The 22,660-nt window shown below is 50.1% G+C and overlaps 1 protein-coding gene across 1 annotated transcript; it reads left to right on the top strand.

The window, feature by feature from the left end:
* Positions 1-1,289: 1,289 nt before the first annotated feature.
* On the top strand, positions 1,290-21,636 carry ATIC (5-aminoimidazole-4-carboxamide ribonucleotide formyltransferase/IMP cyclohydrolase). The gene is made up of 16 exons (XM_063400097.1): positions 1,290-1,444; positions 1,918-2,044; positions 3,208-3,284; positions 4,286-4,352; positions 6,638-6,726; positions 7,968-8,119; positions 8,251-8,407; positions 9,506-9,631; positions 9,717-9,824; positions 11,028-11,113; positions 12,216-12,305; positions 13,250-13,378; positions 14,245-14,337; positions 19,687-19,869; positions 20,728-20,883; positions 21,321-21,636. Exons 1-16 carry the CDS (start codon positions 1,423-1,425, stop codon positions 21,438-21,440), a joined length of 1,782 nt encoding a protein of 593 aa, XP_063256167.1. The 5' UTR covers positions 1,290-1,422; the 3' UTR covers positions 21,441-21,636.
* Positions 21,637-22,660: the final 1,024 nt, after the last annotated feature.

The following is a 22,660-nucleotide window of genomic DNA, read 5'->3' as shown; positions in this document are numbered from 1 at the left end:
TGCCCAGACATTTATCATCACTAAAGCCCACCTCAGCTGTACTCTTTGCACATCTTTTATTCTCTCCAAGGTGTGTATTTTCATAATGATAGTGCTCATGTACCACTTAACAGTATATTTTCATTTGGCCCCAGCCACCGTCCCGAGCAGTAATTTATTACTGCTTGTCATCAGCTGCTACTGAGAGTAATACACACACTGGCTTTATTATGTATGTTTGGTATTTCTGGCTTGACTCTTCCTCACACAGACAGTACTGCCCAAGCCCAGAGACTCACAAATCAAAACAGCCAAGTGTTTGGGCCTTCCAGCTGCACTTGCATTGTACTTCCCACCTTTTTGCCTGCAAGAACTAAAAACTTCCATTTATTCCTCCTTTTTTAATGCAGGTGGAGTGCCTAATGCAGTCTGAGTGCTCTGGGAGCTGCAGGTGTACAATGAACACCTGCGTGGCCGATGAAAATGTGACAGAAATACTCAGGGACGCCTCAGGGGCCTGCCCGTGCTGACATTATTGCTGATTCAATATTACCAGGTGGGGCCAGGGCTTGTGCTGCAAATTAACTGCAGAGAGCTCTACTTGCAAAAAGCACTGCTGTCCCAGTGCTGCAGCTAAATGCTGCTGGGGTGTGCAGGGCACAGCACAGATTTTAACCTGTTAAAGCCAACGTGTTCAGCCAGTGCTACCTGTGAACTGCAGGCTAGCAGGAAAACAAGCAAAGCTCTTTTGCAAGGAGTTTCGGGAAATTTGGATGCCCACACAGGGAAAAAAGCTCCCCTGATAGCTCCCCTTACAGAGACAAATAAAAAATGAAAAGTATAATTTTACTATTTGCAGATGACTTTTTACCTCAGACTTGGTGAGTGTTTTGCCTCTGCCCGTGTGGAAGCTCTGCGAGAGGACTTTCCATAGATGAAACTCCTGTCAGAACTCCTGGAAAAAAATTAATGGTCCTTACTGCACCACCTTCCACTGCGAAGAGGCATGGCCTCACCTGCACCTCACTTTTCACCTGTGTACTAAACTGGGTTTCCCACCACCGAAAATTCAATATGAGAGTGGGTGTGTGCACCTATATGAAGCTCTGTGTGGGTGTGGTGTTGATGCATATATATATATATATGTATGTGTGTATGTTTGGTGCACCCACATGGTACACACCGAGCACATGTGCAGCAGGAACACCCGCTCGCACACAGACCGCGGGGCATCCTGGCCTCCAGGGCACCGCACCCCGAGGACACCCGTGTGTCCCGAACACACGTGCCCGCCACCGGACCCGGGCACCGCCGCCCCCTCCATTCCCCGCCCCGCCCGGGCCGCCCCCTCCGGCTCCCGCCCCCGTGCGCCCAAATCCCGCCGGGCCGCCGCCGCTCGCCCTTTCCGTGCCTCCGCGCCCTCCTGCACCCACCGACGGCGCCATGGCCGCGCGGCAGCAGCTCGGTAACGCGGGGCGGGCGATGGCCGCGGGAGGGAGTCCCTGAGGGCTGGGGTGCCCCGCCGCCGCCGTGCCCGCAATGGCCGCCGCTTCGCCTCGGCGGGGCGGCCCCGGAAGGCGCCTCAGCGCCGGTTCCCGCGCGGGGCGCCGGCGGCGGGCGGGCAGGCGCTGCCTGCGGCCCCGGGCCGGGGGTTCTCGTTCCCGGTGCAGGGCTCCGGGAGCGGGAAGGCGCTGAGGCGATGGGGCCCGCTGCGCGCCCTCAGGCCGTGGCTCGCCTGAGGGGCGGCTTCGTCTGAGGGGCGGCCTCGCCTGAGGGCGGCTTCCCCTGAGGACCGCGAGGCTCCGGTGCTCCCCTCCTCGAGCACCGAATACACTCTTAAACTACGCAACTTTAAAAAGCTTCTTCACTCGCTTAATCCTGTCGTTTTCTCTGTCCCGCTGTTAAAACGCAAACACTCGTGTTCTTCCCGCTTGCCAGCTTTGCTCAGCGTCTCTGACAAGACCAACCTGGTGGAGTTTGCGAAGAGCCTGAATGCACTTGGCCTGGGTTTAATTGCCTCCGGAGGAACTGCCAAGTCCCTCAGGGATGCTGGCTTGCCTGTCAGGTACACACACTCCCCTGTACATCACCACCAAAAATGCTCCTTTGGGCCCTGAGGTTGCTTAAAGTGTTTTCTCTGTGAACAAAAAGGAGTGAAAATTGGTTTGAAAGCAAGTCTTCCCTTAAAAAAAAAAAAAAAAAAAAGAAAAGAAAACCCTGCCCCAAAGCAAACTTCAGAACCTTTTTGTCCAGGGATCTGTAGGCTGAGGCTGCGGAGTGTTACAGTGAGGAGAAGTGTTGGAGCTTTTTGTTGGAATTCCTTGCCTGCCTTGAGCCAGCTTTGTTTCCATGGGACAATATGTTACCCTGACGTTCATAATCTGCCCTGAGTGCTGCTCCTCACAGCCAGGTGAAAGCTGATCTTTGCCTGGTCCTGAGACAGCACTGATGTGGTGTCAGGAACATGTTGAAGCTTGCTGGAGTTCACTGGTCACAAGTAATTTTCCCAGCACAATCACTTAATGCAGATGGAGCCTTTAAGTGTTGTGCATCCACTGTTGGAAAAAGGTTGTGTACAGTCACTGGCTGATTCAGCCCATGATTCTGGAGAAATTTGTTCTGGTTTCTTCCATGCCGTAATCAAAACAAACAGTTGTGGCCAAATAAAAATGGGTTTCAGTGCAGTGATGAAAAAAATGTCAGTTATTTGTGAACTCCTTTTTTAGTCCCCATGAACACCGTGGTTGCTCCCTGGGACACATCAGCACGAATGTGCATCACTCCCAGAGCTCACTGTTACCCAGCACCTGGCTGTGTCTCTCCAAGTTATTTCCTTGGCTGTGCTGTCAGTGCAGCCTGAAGCATAGGATGCTCACATTTCCCCATCCCTCATTATTGTTATTACCACTCTAAACAGTCACAAGGAGTGGTGAAACTGGGCTGGGAGGAAGAGCACCTCCACATGGGCTTCTGTTCTCTCCGTAAGCCATTCTGACTTGGGGTTTGCTTATCTTGGTTACTCCAGTGTATTCAAGAAATAGCTGTACTGCTTAGTTGGGTGTGACCCATGAGCTCTTTACTTCCATTCATGGGAAAAGCAACTGTTGTCCCTTTGGCATAGGGGGGTTTTGTAGTGAAATCTAGACACTTCCTTTGGTTTGGGTCGTTCAGCCTCTAGATAAAGTCAGTGTGGCACATCTGCTACCGTCCTGTTCTCTTCTTGGGCAGAGATGTCTCGGACCTGACAGGCTTCCCTGAGATGCTGGGTGGACGTGTGAAAACCCTTCATCCTGCAGTCCATGCTGGTATGTTTCTGCTAATGCAGCTTGCAAAAGAGGGCAGGGAGGGTGGGAAGGAGGAGTTCACAGATGCCTTTTTCAAGGGTTGTGTGGGAGAACCGAGTAGTGAGAACAGATTTGCTCCAGGAACAGACGGAGAGGTGAAAAGCCACGGGGTGAAGTGCAGGGTGGCTGAATTACCTCGTTGTTGCTATGCTGGCATCTCTGCAGTTAGACAGAGCACCCTCCCTGGGGGTAGAAGTAACAGAGCTTCTCTGTAAATGCCTTTGCAGAGTCAGCTGCAGACGTGTGGGGCAGGGAGCTCCACAGAGTTTAACCTGTGGTGGGTCTGGTGTGCACCACAAGGAGCACAACAGTGTAGGCTTTAGGTATGATTCCTGCATGCTGTGATGTTCTCTGACTCCTCTTCAGCAGGGAGGATCTCTGATAACTGGTCTGCCTGCACATTAATCCTTTCACCTCCTGTTGCTGTGCTTGAGGTACCTCAAGTGGAACCCGTTGCCCATCCTACGTGAGGGCTGGAGACAATGTCCCGTGACCCTGAACTCAGGACTGTGCAGTTCCTCACACTCACATCACTCCCATGTTTCTCTGAGTTCCTAGACCCCCACCAGCCACCTACACTGCTCATTCCCTCTTGTTTCCCTTGTCTCCTAGGGCAGGGGTCCTTTTTCTCTCCCATGAAGTCCTTGATGATGGTTTCAGTGTTTTAAGGGTAGCAATGAGTGCTTAGAACATACACTGTTGAGGCTCCTCGTCAGTATTTGGAATACTCTAGGATTTAGCACTGGGGGAAGAAGATCTGTTAGCATGGAATTTGAGCAGCCAAAGACTCTGTAAATTGGAATAAAGCAGCAGCGGCTGAGAGTGCTGTCTGAACTAAAATGAAAAAGTTTAGATAGAAAGGCTCTGAGGACAAGAGTACAATGTGAAGGGAGGTGTTGAATTCAAAACCTGTTGGTGATTTGGTTCTTTTTTAACGGAGATGCACTGTTTTTTGTAATTAGGCATCTTGGCTCGCAATATTCCAGAGGATAATGCTGATATGAAGAAACAGGATTTCAGCCTTGTAAGGTAAATGTTGGGGGATGTGATGCAATCCATCAGTAATCAAAAACCAGCAGCAGAGCCCAGTCAACACCAAGGAAGGGGAGCAGGAGGGATTGCAACCTCTGCACACCAGCAGATCTGCAGCCTCCTTTCTTTGCCCTGGCAGTTCATACTGTGTATTTAAAACCACAAATTTCCACAGGCGCCTCCTCACCACTTGTAGTAAGAGAAAACTGAAACAAGAAAGTTCTGTTGTGGTTTGCACAGGGAACTCAGAGGTCTGAGTTTCTTCTGGTTCCCTGGGAATTTTGACACGTTACACACAGTCAGTGTAGGGCCACGTTACACGTGCTGCAGAGTTGAGTTCAGTGCTTTTGAAGCTGGCTCCTCTTCCCTCAGGTTGGTTCCACGTGTCTGATCAGATGGCAACTCCCGGTTTTGAAATGCTTGCTTAGTAAATATACCCTTTGATATTTGCATAATGTTTACTGAGTTTCAACACATAAATAAAGAATAGACGTGGAAAATAGGTCAGGAACATGGCGTTTGTTCAGACAGAAAACACACAGATAAGAGACAGAAAACTTTGAGAGCTGTCTTGGGAGCAAGTGAGCTGCATCCAGAAGCTGAAGTAACAAAGTTTGTGCACTCGTGTACCAAAGTTTGGGGGTTTATTTCAGTTTTTGTTAGAATGTGTTTACTTAGTTCAGTCACTCAGGGCAGCTGGGGGCCGTGTGTAACTCACTGGTGTTAACATCCAGCTGCTGCTTGTGCATAACCAGTTGTACTCAGGGAGTAACTCCTGGTTCAGAAACAAATGGCTGAGTGGACATAGCAAATTGTAGGTGTAGCCAGGGTGAGAGGTGCGATACAACTGCAGGCCAGAATGCGTCTGGAGTTTTAAAATTACTTGTAGAATCTGATGGATAGATTTCTGGGCTGAATTTGAAAACCTGAAATTTAAAACCACAGGAATCCTCTTAGATGGCTCAGCAGTGGTGGCTCTTCAGAGCATGCTGCATATTAAAGCAGGCTCTGCTGAATTGCTGGGGGAATAATGTGCCCTTACATCAGTGACTTACAGTGCACTTGCATCCAGACTGGTAATTTGAATTCAGGTTCTCTTGCAAAAAGCAGAAGTAGCTGATCCTCAGCAGGACTGCCTTTGCATAGTTGCATAAAATTTGCATATCCAAGTCAGTGAAGGAAAGCCTGATACTGATTGTCTTGGTTTGCACAGATAAAAGCATTAGCAATGTTAAAGCCCACAGATTCCTGATGGTTTGCAACAGGTCAGGAGCATGAGTAGATCGGGGGGGCAGGGAGCATTAGGAACAGAAGAGACAATAAAAGACATTGCAGGAAATTTAGAGACACTGGGGGTGGCTCTGAAAGCCATACTGGAAGCTCATCATCCCTTCTGCTGGAGTTCCCATGGAGTGGGAACAAAGGGATATTGCAATTTGGACACAAGGGTACTCATCCCAGCAGTTCTGTGCCATACTGAGCACACCTTGGAGTTCGATACCTTCATGTACTCAGATCAAGAGAGTAAATTCATTCTCTTGGATTAAAAATCCTGTTTGTGAAGGTCAGAACAAATCCCTCCTTTCACTGCAGTTCCTGTGGCTCTGGTAGGATGGGACAGGCATGTTATTACATCGTGCTTGCTGGGACACAGACCTGCTCCTAGATCAGATGGAAAAACTAATTCCAGTAAGGTCCAGTCTTAGCTTGAGAGGGAAAAGTCGATTTTCTCCCCCACTTTCATGTGCTACAGAAGTTTTATGGCATTTGGGCTGCACACTGAGGTTTCATATGTGGTTGGTATTTTAAAAGTCCAGAAGGTGACATGTAGGTCATTTTCTGCTCTTGGAAAAGTTGTGGAAAATTAGATTGATTGTACTTTGTTTGCAGTGGACCTTTTTTTGGGTACTTACTCTCTTCTGAGATTTGGTGGGTGCCCATTTTCAATATTACTGAGAGCCCACTTTGAAGTCCTTTGAAATGGCTGAGGTTGTGCACCAGAATCACTAAACATTTATATTCAGACACATGTATTTAAAGCAGCTCTTCCTTTAATCTGGTTGCTGCAAACTGTGGTTCTGACATTGTTTGGTACACAGAGTTCAGCTGAATGTCATAATGTACTGTACCATCACTTGCCCCTGGGCTGAGCACCACTCTTGACCACGGGATTTTATGAGAGACAAGACCATAAAAACACTGGTGATATCTTGAGCTTGCCAAGCTCAGTTTGGCATTTTTATTTCTTGCTGAATAACCCAGTTTTCCCCCTCAATTCTCAGAGTTGTAGTGTGCAACCTGTACCCCTTTGTGAAGACGGTGTCTTCTCCCGGTGTGACTGTCCAGGATGCAGTGGAAAAGATTGACATTGGTAAGTTAAAGGGAGAGCAGATCTGCTTTCCAGACAGACTCTGTGCTTCTGAGTGGTCTCAGTTCTTCTCTTTTTGTTTGGTGGTCTTTGCACACCTGTAAAGGAAGTCTGCTCAAGAGCTCAGGAGCTGCAAGGAGCAGGCTGAAGGCATAGTTGGGTAAGCCTGGTTGCTTTTGAGCAATTGAAATGGCAATAGCAGTCTGGCAAGGCACGCTGCATGGGGGCCAAGTCATGCACTGCCCTAAAGAAGGAGCCTGAGGGTTGTGCTAGGTAGGGCCAGGTGGACCATGCTTCCTGCTGAAACATGGACAGCAAGACTAAACCTCTTTTGCAGCCTGACAATGTAATAGAAATTTAAAAAACCATGAGCTTTGGAGAGCAGAGCTGAGCCACTGAAAGTGCTCTGAGGATGGGTGAGAACTTCAATGCAGGAAGTTCTCTATGGGAAGAACAGGGGTTGGTCTGAACATGTGGGAGAGTACCCAGGAGCTGGGCTGGGAAGCATGGACACCTGCATTAGCATGTTTTCTCTTGCTGCTAGTTATTAACCCCAAAGGCTTGCTGTGCCTCACTGCAGCATTTCTGCTCGGCAGCCTGTGAACAGCACAGTTCTGTGCCATGTGCTTGGATTGGGATTGGATTTTCTCGCAGTAGTTTAGTCCAAATGATGCCCAGCAGAGCTCTCTATTAAATGTTTTATGGAGTAATACTTGCTCTGCATGAAGCCATGCCAGCCTCTACTTTTCCTTTGCAACAGCCTAGCATCTTGTGTGATTTAAAGAGTTGAAATCGCAATGCAGTCAGACTGAAGGCAGAAGTGTGGCATTTATCTCACACAGAGGACCTGGGCAAGATTCATGGTTATTTGCTGAGACATTTGGGAACCCGTGTTGTGTGGCAGTGTGAAAGCAAATTTTCCTGCAGACCCAGTGTGAAGAGTATGGTGGAGGGGACAGCCATCTTTGGGATGTGGAAGACAGTCTTGCCCCAGTTGCTCATCACAACCCTCATCCTGTTCCCTCACCCCTGCAGCTCTGCCTGGGTCTGCCAAGCCCAGTCAGTTTGCAGATTGAGCCAAACTCACCAGCCTGGAGAATTTTGAAGAGCACTCTCACCCCTGTCTGTGCTGGAGGGAGGAGGCACATTGATCTGGCACAAGGGATCGGTGATGCACGTCCCTTCCTGGCCTGAGCCGTGCCTCATGGAGGGAAGTGCTCCATGCCCGTGCCCCTCTCTTGCAGGGGGAGTGGCCTTGCTGCGGGCAGCTGCCAAGAACCACGCCCGTGTCACCGTGGTGTGTGACCCTGCAGACTACGCTGCGGTGGCCAAAGAGATGGCGGCATCGAGGGACAAAGACACCGCCGTGGAAACCCGGCGCCTGCTGGCGCTCAAGGTGGGTCACACTTCCCTGCCTGAAGGGCCGGGCCAGGCTCCTGTTTAAAGAGGTTCCCCACCTCTTTAAACACTGAATCCTCTCTAAGTTGGTGTTCCTGAGCTGCCAAGTGTCCCCCATTTTGTCCCCAGGCCTTCACCCACACTGCTCAGTACGACGCTGCCATCTCTGACTACTTCCGGAAGGAGTACAGCAAGGGAGTGTCGCAGCTGCCGCTGCGGTACGGCATGAATCCTCACCAGAGCCCTGCGCAGCTCTACACCACGAGAGCCAAGCTGCCCCTGACAGGTGAGGCTGCGAGGGGAGGTGCTTGGACGTGTCTTGTACCTCAGGGATGGCCAGCAGTGTCTCCACAGCTGCTTTATTACTGAGGGGCACTGACTTTGCAGTTAAAAGTTGAGCTGTATGAGACTGGAGAGCTGCTTTGGTGAGCCCCACAGGACCAATTGCAGTAGGATTGTGTGGCCAAGGTGCTTTAAACAGATTTATGTAGTGTATTTGCTGCTTGACATTACCTCCAGATTTTGCAAAGGAAAACCTCGTCATCCTTTTAAGATGCTTTTCTACTTGCCATTTTCCTTGTTTAGTGTCTTCCTCATTTTTTTTTTGTGTCACTATTTACTCTGCCTAGAAACCAAGCTGTTTTTCTCCAGGCCTGAATTGGTTTTGTTGGTTTTTTTGTCTTTCTTTCTTCGATGGATTTGAGCAGAGGGTTGTTACTCTGGGTTTGTAGAATGCTGCTTCTGCTGATGGTGGCGGAAGGAAGGGATAGTAGCCCCACTTTTACAAGTTTGGGACAGGTGTGGTGTGTCACTCTGCCATCTTAGAGGGTGTGCCACTTGCCACAGCATTGCTGTAGTGAGGGGAACCCCTATTTTGGAGAGAAGGTCTGGCTACTCTTGTTCTTGAGCCTGCTTTCAATGTGTGTGGGCACTGAATAAGCAGTGAAGCTTTGTGTTGCAGCATTTTCCCCATTTCAGCTCTTGGATCTCTTGGGAAGCTTTTTCATTCCTGCACTGAGGGTTGATTTGCTTGCAGGTCTGCCTTCCAGTATGGCAGCAGAACAATGCTATGCTCACTCCTCCTGGATGTGGATTATTGTTAAAATGATCTTTTCTCCTCCAGTCTCCTGAAATGCTCACAGTGCTGCCATGTCAGTTCTTCCGTCAGGGCCAGAGCAAAACGTTTTGAGAGCAGACTTTTAAATGGCCTTTCCTCTTGGTGTGGATTTCTGGGCACTCCACCAGTTGCTGAGGAGCCAGGGTCATTGAACAAGAGCAGCGTGCAGCGATTTGAGTGCTCTGTGGGAGAAATCCTTTGTGCTGGCTCCCCAGCTCTGGGGTAGGGCTCTGCCTGCTTCAGCGTGTCCCTGTGCTGTGTTTGCAGTGGTCAATGGCTCTCCCGGCTTCATCAACCTCTGCGACGCCCTCAACGCCTGGCAGCTGGTGAAGGAGCTCCGGCAGGCGCTGGGCATCCCTGCCGCGGCCTCCTTCAAGCACGTCAGCCCCGCAGGTAGGGCGGGGCGCCGGCCGGGCCGTGTGGGCGGGCCCGGGGCAGGCGGCAGCGCCGCAGTGCCCTGGCTCGCCTTTCCCGCTAGGTGCTGCTGTTGGAGTTCCGCTCAGCGAGGAGGAGGCCCAAGTGTGCATGGTGCACGACCTGCACAAGAGCCTGACGCCCTTGGCCGCTGCCTACGCCCGGAGCAGAGGTGAGGGCTCCACGGAACCACAGCTCGGCGCTCAGCACCTCAGCAGCACCTTCCCCTGCCCTTCCCCTGCCCTTCCCTTTGCACCACACTCCTCTCCCAGAGGGTATTGTCCATAAGGATCTTCCTGATTGCCTATCAGAAGTTGCTTTCCAAGAGAGAGCAGCCCTTGTGTTCCATTTCAAAGAGCTAAAACCACTTCGGATCCTTTTCTTTGGTGAATCTAGAAGACCTGTCAGATGATACTTAAATCTAAATTTGTACATACACACACACATATCTATATATGTGGGGCTTTGACTGAAGGATCTGGATAAACAGCAGTGCTGGTAGCACACTCAGCATTTGGGTGCTCAGGAATATTTAACTTGAGTAGAGATGTTTCTGTCAGGTTATTTGATGGGTTTCTTTAATGCTTTTGTACTGCAGAGCTCACCAAAAAAAGCTAAAAAAAGTAAACAAAACCAGCTTCCTCTGCTTAGCTGAGATAGCTTGCTACGTCTCTCATTTTCCATGGCATTCCTAGAGAACCTGCACAGATTACAAAAATCAAGGCAGACTTGATAAGGAGCACATTGGCTTGGGTTCGTTCTTCACAGACCACCTTTGAGTGCTGCTCTCACCAAACCATTGCATGATTGCTAGAAAAATAAACCCGTAGAATGGCAGGGACAGAAGAATTGACCTTGCTGGGTAGTGGAGCATTTGTGATGGGAATTGATTTCACCTTAGCTATGCCATTAAATAGAAAAGACTTATTTTAAAACAGAAAAAAGCTGCTACATTTCTGGGTCTGCTTTCTTGCAGGAAAAGCCAGGTGGGAGCATAGCCATCTAAAAGCTTTCCTCTTTTTCCAACTAACGTCTCCCATCTAAAATCTTTCCGTGTCATCCTTGCCTCTCCTTGTCCTCTTGCCACCAAGGGTACAGCTGAGCTGCTTGCAGTGCTGGAGGTAGTCATTACACAGTTAGAGCTTTGACAGAGGCAGTGAAGAAGGAAGAATATCTGAACTGTGGGAATATATAAAGGTCCATGTGTTGGAGGTAGGATTTTTCATCCTTGTTGCTTTTATGGCCTCTTTTGTGGTTATTTTTGCTGTGGGATTAAATTCTGAGCTCTCGCAGCAATTGACTGGACTGTAGAAGGGAAGAGTTTTCTCTGTCAGACGCTGCAGTTTGGGTAATGAGTAAAACGAGGATTTTTCAGGTGCTGATCGGATGTCCTCTTTCGGTGACTTCATTGCCCTGTCTGACATCTGCGACGTGGCCACTGCCAAGATCATCTCCAGAGAGGTCAGTGACAGCAGCAGATCATTCCAGGGTATCGAGGAGAATCATTCTGATGCAGCCATTGGTTTGGAACAGCCTTTTTGTTGGAAGTTGATCCATTTTACCAGGAAGACTTGCACTGGGCCATTTGTGGAATCCTCTGATCTGGAGTACAGAATTCACACCAGTCTTTTGATGCAATTTTTTTTTCCCTACCAGTTCACACCTGGCTATATGCTGGAGCCTGTGAAGCAGCAGAGCTGGCAATGCTGCTTTTTATGAGATGATTGCAAACCTCTGGAAAGGAGCCCTGCTTAGGCTGGCACAGGGGTCTGCTTGAGGAGATGTGAAGGACTGGAATGCTGATGGTCAGCCCCTTGCCCAAGGCAGGAGTTTAGAAATAGGCTGCTACCTGCCACATGCATGCAGGCTCAGCCACTTCCAGGCTGTGCTTTTTCCTTGGAATCACAGAATCTTTGGGGTTTGGAGCAACCTGATCTAATGAGAGGTGTCCACAACAGGAGGATGGAGTGAGGTGGCCTTTTCCAAACCATTCTGTGATTTTATGATGTCAAACCAAGGAAAGCACATCCAGCTTGTTTGTGAGGGTAACATTTGGTGCAGTGCTGCTGAAAATGGAAAAAGCCTCACCCACACTCCAAGGCACAAATGTGAAAGCTGTGCATCGCTTGATGGCACTGGTGAATGTAAACTCTCAGTTTCCATGCTCTTAACAGCTCTTTTCCCAGTGTGTTTGCCTGCTCAGGAGTGTCACCGTTGAAATAAAGATTTACTGGGTTTTAAGCCACGTTTGCTGATAGGGCTGAGAAGTGGGGATGCCGCGGTCAAGCTGTTTCCCCCTGGAGGAGGATATCAGTTATTAGTTCCATTCTGATTAGAGGGATGTGCTTTGCTTTTTACTAACTTCTGCCAAGAGCTCACAATGCCCTGCTAGTTTTTGTTTCCAGGACTGAAACCCAACTGTAGCAGTGCTTTTGCTGTTGCAGGATACAGACAGACCCCACGAGAGTTGTGTCTTTAGTGCAGGAAAAGTCTAGGGGAGCCCTCAGGCGTAGCCCCTGTTTCATTTTTCTCCTGTGGAAGCTGAAATCTCTGTGTGTTGCAGGTGTCTGATGGTGTGGTGGCTCCTGGCTACGAGGAAGAAGCTCTCAAAATCCTTTCCAAAAAGAAGAACGGTGCTTACTGTGTGCTCCAGGTTTGTACCTCTGCTCCAGTCAGGGATGAAACTGGAAGCACAGACACTCTGGACCTGAGATGATGCTGCAGCAATCCCCCAGCCTTAACATGCAGTATTAATCCTGTGTGGTCAAGTCAGTGTCAGGTTGCCTTCCTAGTTCTGCAGTGGTTGTTGGGACTCCAAAACCACCCAGTTCTGGTGAACAGGACTCGTGGATCACAGGTTGCTGTCAGGTCCTATTTCTGCTGCCTCTGAGAGACAAATGAGCAGAGAACTTCACTATAGCGTCACAAAAAGAAAATCCGAGGCTTAGCTGAAGTTGCAATTGTAGTGTAGCTGCCAGGGGAGCTGGAGAAGATGGCTCAGGAGCTTCAGGCAAGAAGGAATGAAATTACAGACAGTCGTGGCAGCTGATTACCTCCTGGAATTCAATTAACTTTGCAAGGATGAGGTCATACTAGTGAAGCCTGTATCTGCAGGGCTGAATGCAGAGCAGTGCTAAGGAAAGCTGGTCTAAAACGTTCAGGGGATTAGGAAAGGCACATAAAGCATCTGCACACTCCTGTTTAGAGCTGGTCACCTTAGTCTGGGTTGTTTCCTGTCTGGAACCTCAGCTAGGGCTCCCAAAATTCTGACTAAGGCCGTGCATGTGTGGACCTGAGTGCGGTGTCACAGTTCCAGTTGACCTGATCCCTGTGCTGGTGTAAATTAATTGTGCTTCCAGCTTGGATGGAGATGGAGCCCCAAGAGTGCAGCTGTGGAAAGAATCACATTCACTGTTCCTCGAGTGCCACCAAGGGCTGGGAGTTTTAGCTTGAGGCGTGTAGGAAGCAGCTCCAGATACCGCTGCCCTCCCCTGGAAGGCTCTGTGTGTGTGTGCGTGCTTTTCCCCTGTGTGTGGAAACTGGAGGACTGCAGGCTTTGGTCTCAGAGTGTTTTGTGTGCCTGCCTTTGGCTCTCAGATGGATCCCCAGTACGAGCCCGATGACCTGGAGGTCCGAACCCTCTACGGCCTGAACCTGATGCAGAAGAGGAACAACGCGGTCATCGACCGCTCGCTCTTCAAGAACATCGTCACCAAGAACAAGAACGTGAGTGTGGGGCTGAGGGAGCCTGGGCGCACCTGGGGTGGGTGAACTGCTGGGTCTCCCTCAGGGAATTTACCACGGGGCAATTGTAAGAGCTCCTGAAATGTGTTAATCGGGTTTAACTGGCTCTTGCCAAACAGTGCACGGACTTTCTGGACCTAATATACTTGGGTAAATCAAGATAGCTTTCCTTTGTTTGGATTCCTTGGAGAAATAAGAGGAGCTGGACCTTTCCCATTGTCTACCACAATATTTGTAAATAGTCTTTGTAAACAAGAAGCTACCGTGTGGCAGTTGTTGTGTGCTAAGGATCTGTCACATCTCCTGACTCACTGTTTCCATCACCCTTTTGTGTGCCTGGTGTTGAGTAAATTCTGGCCTGGCTGCTGCTATTGCTCAGCAGTCGGAGCCCACATCACCAGAAAGTTTTCAGTGATTTCTTTGTCTCTGATCTTGTTCTCATTAAAAAAACAGACATTAATGAACACACGATTAGTCATGGGCTCAGAAGCGAGTTCAGATATTGAGGTAATAAAAATTGTGTTCATAAATTAGGAATGGAACTTCAAAATAATACAGATTTGGGGAGCTGGTTTAATTGCTGTGTTCCTGGTTTTTGCCTGTGAGCCCAGCTGGTGAGAGTAAATGCAGAGAGATTTTCAGGCTTAAGGCCAGTGATGGAACCTGCTGAGACTGAGTGTTACCCCTGAGAGTTGGGAGATCAGCTGCCAAACCAATCATTTACGGGTTTTAATCTAACCAAAACGTGCTGGTAACAGAACAAAGCAGGGTTTTCCAGCTGCCTGGTTCTGTCTGTGTGTGGGGTGTGGAAGGAGCCGGGCGGTGCTGACAGGGGTGCTCTGTTGCAGCTGCCCGAGGCTGCGGTGCGCGACCTGATCGTGGCCAGCATCGCCGTCAAGTACACGCAGTCCAACTCGGTGTGCTACGCCAAGGACGGCCAGGTGGGTGCCTGCAGCACACAGCAGCTCTGAGCAGGGCCACGGGAGCTGCCCTGCACACTGCTGTTGGTTCTCAAGAGGCTGCTTCTAAACCTTTTTCATGGCAGGGCTGGCTCTTTTGTTGGAAGAGCTCTTATGTGCTTCTGCACTGTGGCCTTGAGTCTTTTCTGTCTAACTGCTCTGTCCTTTCACATCATTTTTCTCAGGGAGTGTTGCAGTCGGTGCAGAGCCTTAGGAGATTACACTAGGTTTCTCAGCTGGATTCTGACTGTCCAAATGCTTCTTTATTTTCATTTTTCCATAGAAAGATAGGCTATGCCTTCTTTTTTTCACCCCTCCAGGGCAATAAAAATCTTCTAGTCTCCCTGATAATATTTTTTTAAAAAGCTGATGATGGATGTTGGAGTTTACAGGGGCATTATCAAATGTGTAATTGAGATTATGAATCATATGGTCACACAGTGGTTTGGGGCTGGAAAGAACCTTAAAGCCTATTTCATTCCACCCCTGCCGTGGCAGGGACACCTTCCACTATCCCAAGGTGCTCCAAGCCCTGTCCAGCCTGGCCTGGAACAATTCCAGGAATGGAACAACCACAGCTTCTCTGAGCAACCTGTGCCAGGGCCTCACCTCTCTCACAGGGAAGAATTTCTTTCTAGTATCTAACCTAAACTTCCCCTCTTTCAGGTTGAATCCTGAACTGTAAAAAAGTCTGTTCTTACCAAGCCACCACCAGGTGTTCAGCCTAAATAATTTATCCAAAAGTTGGTGTAAATGTGTGGAAAGCTGTATTGTTGCCCAGCAGATCATTCTTGTAGTGGTGCTGTTTAGCTGGCTCTTTGCTCTCTGTGGAAGTTTTTCAGTAGGCCTGGATTACTTAAAAAGAAACAGAAGAAAAATAAGAGAATGTTTTTGAGCTTTGGTACATCATAAATCAGCAAAATGGATCAAAGTGTGAACCTTTACAGGTAGAGACTGAGAGTCAGCAGCAGTGCTCTCCTTGCACTGGCACTGATTTGTGTTTGTCAGGGGTTGGTACAGCCTGGAAACGCTGCAGTGCTGCCTCCCAGGGCTTCCTGGGCTCCTGTGCTGTGTGCTTCCTCAGAAGATGTCTCTGGAGAGCCAGCATTTGTCTTTTATTCTGCTTTATGCTGGGGCTTTCTTTTGCTTTTAAATGATTCCCTTCACTCAGCATCATTAGACAGCCCCAGAACAAATGTGGCACTGTCTTTGCTGCCTTCCCCTCATCACAGCAGCAGCAGCCTGGGCTGCAGGGGTGCAGCAGCCTGGGCTGCAGGGGTGCAGCAGCCTGGGCTGCAGGGGTGCCTTGCAGATTTTCCTGTGGAAAGCACCTTCCACATGGCTGTACTTCCTCTGCTCTCCCGGGATCTGACCTGGCTTGGGTCACGGGAGCCGAGCCTGGGAAGTCCAGCTTGCTTTCAGTCCCTTTGCTTTTGGTTTTCCAGGGGTTATTCCAGCCCCACAGCATCCCTGAGAAATGAGGATGCCTAGGAAAGCTCTGGTGCATGGCATCACTGGGTTCAGAATTGGATCAGGCCCTGCAGCCAGGCTGTGTCAGTGCATTCCAGGAAGGTGAGGAGTGGGAAGCATTTCTGGACCTGAGTGTCGCTTAATTTGCAGGAAGCCAGCTGCCACTAATTGCAATAAACACTTCCACTTGTTCTGGCTGACTTTTAGCGTGTACCATGTTGATTTACACTTGCTTTAATGACACCATCATGTTTTAAATTAGCAATTTAAAATTATTCTTTCTTTATTCTCTGTACGGTAGCATAAAACAAACCTGTTAATTTACCTTATGCTTTCCCAGTGACTTCACTGTTTTGTTTGTCTTCCCAATGGTCAAGTCCTTTATTAGATTTTTATATTTCCAAGTGGCTTTAGGGTTTTTGTTTTCATTCAGGGTAAATCTGAGTAAACCCAGACCAGTCTGGATCATTTTTTGCAAGAATCCTTTGGGCATTGTCCAGCTCATCCACGCTGTGCACAGCATTCCAGCTGTGGGATTTGTTTGACTCTCCTGTGAACCAAAGTGGTTTTAGTCAAGTAATTCTTAATTTTCACCCAACCTTTTTTCTATTAAGTGATAGATTTGGGGTTTTTTCTACTCACCCTGTGCTGCTGTCTCCTTTCACTGCTCTCACTTAATATGCTCTGCTTAAGCACTTCTGGATTCCCAGGAGACTGAGCTCTGAAAGAAACATAATTAATTTTTGTGTGGGGAAGGGGGGGAATGGCTCCTTTGTGGAGGATTTTGAGGTTTTGGCTGTGTTTTTGTGGGGGGGAAGGGCACCACGTGGGGCAGGGAGTGATGAGGTGTGGGAAGAAGGATTTTATAAAGTGAAAAAGGCAGGGGAATAGGTACAGGCCAGAGTGAGGGGGGATGCAGGTACAAGTCTGGAGGTTGTGATGTTAAGCAGAAGCTCAGCTACTGCTGTCTCTTTAGACCAGAAATTCCAGGCTGGATTGAGGAAATCTTCCCCAGCAGTGTTCAGAACCTGTGCTTTTAAAATGGGAAAACACAATGGCTTGAACCAGCGTTACAGATAAACCTCTGTAGGTTTGGGGATGCTTGTGAAGAATTCACAGGCTGCGTCGCTTTGATCAACTGAAGTACAAAGTCCCTGCCATTTTGGAGTTGTTGAATACAAGCCAAAATTTAGTTATTCATCTCTTGACAAAATTTAGGTCACAAAGGATGTGAAAAGAGGGAAGGGAAGGGAAGGGAAGGGAAAGGAAAGGAAAGGAAAGGAAAGGAAAGGAAAGGAAAGGAAAGGAAAGGAAAGGAAAGGAAAGGAAAGGAAAGGAAAGGAAAGGAAAGGAAAGGAAAGGAAAGGAAAGGAAAGGAAAGGAAAGGAAAGGAAAGGAAAGGAAAGGAAAGGAAAGGAAAGGAAAGGAAAGGAAAGGAAAGGAAAGGAAAGGAAAGGAAAGGTTCTTGGATGCTGACAGGTAGCACAGCACCCTGTTCCATCACGGGAGTGCCAGGCGACAGCTCACAAGGCCGTGATGAAGATTAAATCACTGTTCTGGCTGGGAAAGGACACAGGACATCCCAAATATTAGAAACCTGTGAATGCTTCGTGGTGTTCTGGCCCCTGCTATCAGCAGCCAGTCTGGGGTACTGTCCAGCATCGGCATCCCCAGCTGAAATCCCCTGCCGTAGCCCAGCCTTGCCAGTCCCATTGCGAAGGGCAGGGTGGCAGTCCCTGCTGTGCTGTGGGACACAGCCAGCCCTCTCCCTTGTGCAGGGAGGGAGGAGAAGCCTCTGTGGGAGTGATAACACACCAGTGTGCAGCTGCTGTCAGGCTCCTTTGGGTGCAGGGTCCCCTGCAAGTTCAGGTGGGGGCATTGAGAGCAGAGCTTGGACATGAGCAGTGTTTGTCAGGGGGAAGGTGCCACTAAACTGTGAGAAACTTTGTGTCTGTTTGGTGTTTGTGCTAGCACCGATGTCCCTGTGGGTTTATTACGCACCCATGACTTCAGTTACGGCTGAGCAGATTATATCTGACAGCAAACCAAGCCAACCAAGCCTTTCATTTGCTCCTTGGGGGAACAGGATCCAGCAGAATGTTTTATGGTTCTGGTAAGAGGTGAAGTCACCGTGTCTTCATGAATGGGAAGACAAATGAGTCATTCCTTTGAGGGCAGCCTGCGAGTTATGGCTTTACCATGTGTCCCAGTCTGAGCTGGGAAGTCTGAGGCACCGGCCAGCACCTCGGGCCTCAGCACTGTATCCCTGGAGAGCAGTCTGGGGAGCAGCTGAGCTGTGGCTGAGCAGGAAACGATGGGGGAGGCTTGTTTGCTGTCAGATCTCCGGGCTGGAATGGCAGGAGCTCTCTGCAGGAAGCGGGGCCTGCAGGATGGACCAGAGTTTCCAGCCCAGGTGTGACAGCCCTGGTGGCTCTGGCTGCAGAAGCTGAGCCAGTGCTGTGTGTTCATAGCAGCTTCCTGGAGATAAAAGCACTGTGTGGATTTTGCTTGTCTGTTCGAGATCAAGCACAAGTGCTGTTAAATAGGGTTAGCAGCAGCTATTTCCAAAAGCCTGGGTTCTGGCAGATGGCAGCACAGGAGATGCGTGGTAGCCCCAGGCCCTGACAATTCATGGGATGTAACGGTGCCACTGACCAGCATTCCTGAGTGAGCAGTGGCTTTACTTCCTTACCAGCCCTGCCAGACAAAGTGCACCTCTCAGCTGATGTGAAGTGCCCCTTTCCAGAAGAGGCAGGGAGCCATAACTGTGTCACTCTCCTGAGGTTAAAGGTTTGACTCTGGTTGCTGGGGCTGTGCTGTTTAGAAGGGTGAAAGGACAGAAGTCTTCTGAGTGTGAATGTCAGCTCCAAAGAGCTGTGGTAGTTAGCAGTGCAGACAGCTGGCCCTGGAAAAACCAATTTACACGATCAGGAATGCAGGTGTTTCCCAAGTTTCCCCCATTAATCACTTTCTGGGCTTGGGTGAGGAGCAGGGAAACTGGGGGAGTCTCAGGTTTCCCGTTCCCTGAGATTCTCCTCGGGATTGCCGTTCCCCGAGGCAATAAGGTTTTCTCTCAGGGTTGCTGTTCCCTGAGATTCTCCTCAGGGTTGCTGTTCCCTGAGGTAATCAGGCTTTCGAGCTTCCCTTGCCCAAAGGGTCTCACGCCGGAGCCAGACAAGCTGAGTCTGCTAGTGCATGTTTCCAAGGTTGTTTATTCTTCATTATCTCTCAGTTCTTTCTCAGTTCTGCCAGGCCTCCCTGGCAGGGCACTTTATCTTAGTTCTTTCTCAGCTCTGCAAGACATCTCCAGCAGAGCAGGACACGCGGTGGACTGGGGCGGATCAGAGGGTCCCGGACCCTTTGTACCATTCCCTGATCCAACCACCATCCACAACAAACATTTTATTTACAGAATCTTACCAATACTTACTACCTATGTTAACATGTCATTTCTACTCTAAACCAATCCTTGTAATACAACTCAGCAAAAAATGGGAGAAAAGAACAAGAACAGGGGGGACAGGACCACTCCCCAATTCCTCCATCTTGCCTCTTCAAGCCCATGTACTAAAAACCTTAAATTCTATACTCTGCGATAAACTAGCTACTACTTATTTTGAATTCTCTCAGCTTGTGATTCTTCATACAACGTGGGCATTCACTCCCATGGCAGGGATCAGAGGCAGTGTCCTCCTGGGCTCTGTGTGAGGCTGGCTGAGCCCCTTGTACAGATCCCAGACCCCCTGTCCGGTCTGCAAACCCTCCAGGGTGGCCAGAGGGATGTCCTGGGCTCGGACAGGGGAGGTGTCCGTGCCAGCCAGTGCAGTGCAGCCCTGACGTGTGTGTGTCACCCGTGCGCAGGTGATCGGGATCGGCGCGGGGCAGCAGTCGCGCATCCACTGCACGCGCCTGGCCGGGGACAAGGCCAACAACTGGTGGCTGCGGCACCACCCCCGCGTGCTGGCCATGAGGTTCAGGGCGGGCGTGAAGAGGGCCGAGATCTCCAACGCCATCGATCAGTACGTCACCGACACCATCGGGGAGGTGAGTGCTGCCCATGGCTCCCCGGCAGCACGGCCCCTGCCAAGCCAGCCCTGCCGAACCAAACCAGCCCTGCAAAGCCAGCCCTGCTGAACCAGCCCTGGGGCAGGGCTTACCCCGGGGTGTGCTGTAATGGGGGCTGCAGAGAGCTGGGGGATCCTGGGCTGGGCTGGGGATCCCCCAGGGTCATTTAGTGATTCGCCCCTTCCTGACTGCACCCACAGCCTGCCCTGTGCCTCAGTGAGCAGCTTGGCTTCAGCTCTGGCTCTTCCCAGCAGTGGGGATGGGTTAAAGCTCCAGCTGATGTTCCAGTTCTCCCTGCCCTGTCAGCAGCACCTTCTCACACACAGCTGTTTGTTTGTGTGGTGCTTTGGGTTCTCAGAATCCAGCTGGCCTCCCTGTTAGAGGCCACAGTGAGACAGCAAAATAGGATCTCCCTTTTCAGTCTCAAAAGCCAAGAGCCGGATTAGGGAGCTTGTGAATCACCTTGTGGGCAGTTGCTTGTTTAAAGGGGTAAGAACTGGATCCGTTGCTGTTCCAGAAAGTGAATCATAAACTGAGCTGCCGTTGGTCATGGGTTAAGTCATCTACCAGATGCCTGCTGGCATTTATGGAGCAGCACACTGCAGGCACAGCATCTTGAAGTTTGGGAGGGAGAGAAGGAATCCCTCAGGTCCTGTGGTGAGGGGAGGGAGAGCATTTGAAGGATGCTGGAAGAACTGATGGTGGTGGTGTGTTCTAAACCCCCTGGGATGAAGTTCCCAGCAGCAGTCATGGAGCAGAAAGCCTGGGATCAGAGGGAGGCCAGGGAACTGCCAGGAGCTCTGTGCTGTGGGGCTGAGCTGCTTCTCGTGCCTGCAGGATGAGGACCTGGTGAAGTGGCAGGCCTTGTTTGAGGAGGTGCCCAAGCAGCTGACGGAAGCAGAGAAGAAGCAGTGGATTGCCAAGCTGTCTGCTGTGTCCCTCAGCTCCGATGCCTTCTTCCCTTTCAGGGATAACGTCGACAGAGCCAAGAGGGTAAGGTCATGGCAGGGCCAGGAAATCGGGGTGGCTCCAGGGGAGTGCCTGTGCAGCCTGAGCTTTTCATTTAGTGTGCACTGCTGAGCAAAATCCCTGCTCTAGGACAGATCCTGGGAAGGATGTTCCTGGTGGTTACTGCTCTCACACCGACAGTAATTATCCAGTCACTTCTCAGTTGGTTGATTTGGGATGAACAGAGGATTAAAATTTATTAAAATATTCAGGAGTATCAAGCCAAGGCCTGTTGCTTCCAGAGGAACCCTTTTAGGGTTATTTCTGAGAAGCAGAGAGAACTTCCTGCCCCCTCAAGGAGCAGCTTTGGGGATGGAAGCCTTTGTTCAGTGGGATGTGGATGAAGGATGGGACTGCCAGCCCCTTCCAGGGGGGATTTTGTGTTTCCATCTCTGATCCTTGCCCTGCTCCTGTCTGTGCAGAGTGGAGTGCAGTTCATTGCCGCCCCGTCGGGCTCGGCTGCCGACGACGTCGTGATCGAGGCCTGCAACGAGCTGGGGATCACCCTGATCCACACCAACCTCCGTCTGTTCCACCACTGAGCCCTCTCTGGGCACAGCCTCGCCAGCAGCCAGGACCTGGGTGTCACTGGTGTCACTGGGGGCTCCTGCAGCCTGTGCTCAGCAGGAGTTGTCACTCTGTGAGGCCTTTCCCCAGTTCAGGGAGGAGGAAGTGGTACAAGTTGGCTTCCAGTGTAGAAAATCCGTGTCTTTTGCAAATAAACGTACATTAGTTAGATGTGTGCTGTCTGTGAGGTCCCTGTCACCCAAATTCTGTGTCCTCAGGAAAAAGGTGTATTTTTGAGGAGGGTTTTAGGCTCCACACTCTTCATTAGACCTGTGGAATGGTGTGAAAGCCTGGCTCAGCCTCTGGAGCTGATACAGATCTGCATTGTCCTGAGCTAAGCTGGGTTGGTGGGTTTATTTTCAGTCAGGTGCTCCATTATCATCTTCCCTGGGAGGAGAGGGGGGAGCAGGTCCTTGGCACGGGGCACTCTGGGGTTTGCTGCTCTGAATCCTGCCTGCACTCTGTGCTTTGGCAGTGCCACGTTGCTTTCTCCAAGGTGGAAGATCCAGGCCTGTCCCCGTGCTGGGAGCAGAGCAGAGCTCACAGGCTGGAAAGGGGGAATGGGAGAGGGAGCCACTTCCCTCCTCTGCTGGCTGCAGTTTGCATTAAGCAGAGTTGAACTTAAGTTTGGGAAAAAGCAGAGTGAAGATCTGGAGCACAGTGAAGGATGAGCCCAGACACATTTTTGCTGGCAATCACAGCACCTGTTCCAAAGGGATTTTCTCTTGCTGGTTCCATTTTATGAAATCTGTTCAGTTTTGCCCAGGAGCAGCCCAGATTTTTTCAATAAATGCTTCTGTGGGCTCAGCTCTGAGCTGGTGCAGGGCAGGGAGTGTGCAGTGTGCCCTTGGCTCAAGCAGGGCTGCCCAGGTGGGACATGGACCTGGGAGAGGGGAAATTTAGGGGGTGTGCTGGCTGTGCTGCTGACTTGCTGTGACTGTGGCCATGTCTTTTGTTTTACCTGATTGTCTCTTAGATCCACACTGGCTCAAATTGGGCAAAGCAAAGAGAAACTTCCTAAGTGAGTTAAGATACCATAATCCACACACTGGTTTTCCTTTAACACTGTCATTCCGTCTGCCCCTGCTCCAGCTTGAAAGGGAGCAGACTCCTCTCTTTTCCTGATCTCTACAGTGGATTATTTTGTCTTTTCTGATCCCCACACTGGATTATTTCCAAGTGACTGGATTAGGAC

Source organism: Prinia subflava, chromosome 6 (genome assembly GCF_021018805.1).
Source record: "Prinia subflava isolate CZ2003 ecotype Zambia chromosome 6, Cam_Psub_1.2, whole genome shotgun sequence".
NCBI lineage: Eukaryota > Metazoa > Chordata > Aves > Passeriformes > Cisticolidae > Prinia > Prinia subflava.
This window is presented reverse-complemented; position numbering and strand designations above follow the sequence as displayed.

What these genes read in the sequence shown, in the direction of transcription:
- ATIC (XM_063400097.1), top strand. Translation starts at nt 1,423, where the DNA reads ATGGCCGCGCGGCAGCAGCTCG. An exon ending in GGCGCCTGCTGGCGCTCAAG is followed by an intron (nt 8,120 to 8,250) that starts GTGGGTCACACT and finishes TTTTGTCCCCAG; the next exon opens with GCCTTCACCCACACTGCTCA. An exon ending in TGCCTACGCCCGGAGCAGAG is followed by an intron (nt 9,825 to 11,027) that starts GTGAGGGCTCCA and finishes AGGATTTTTCAG; the next exon opens with GTGCTGATCGGATGTCCTCT.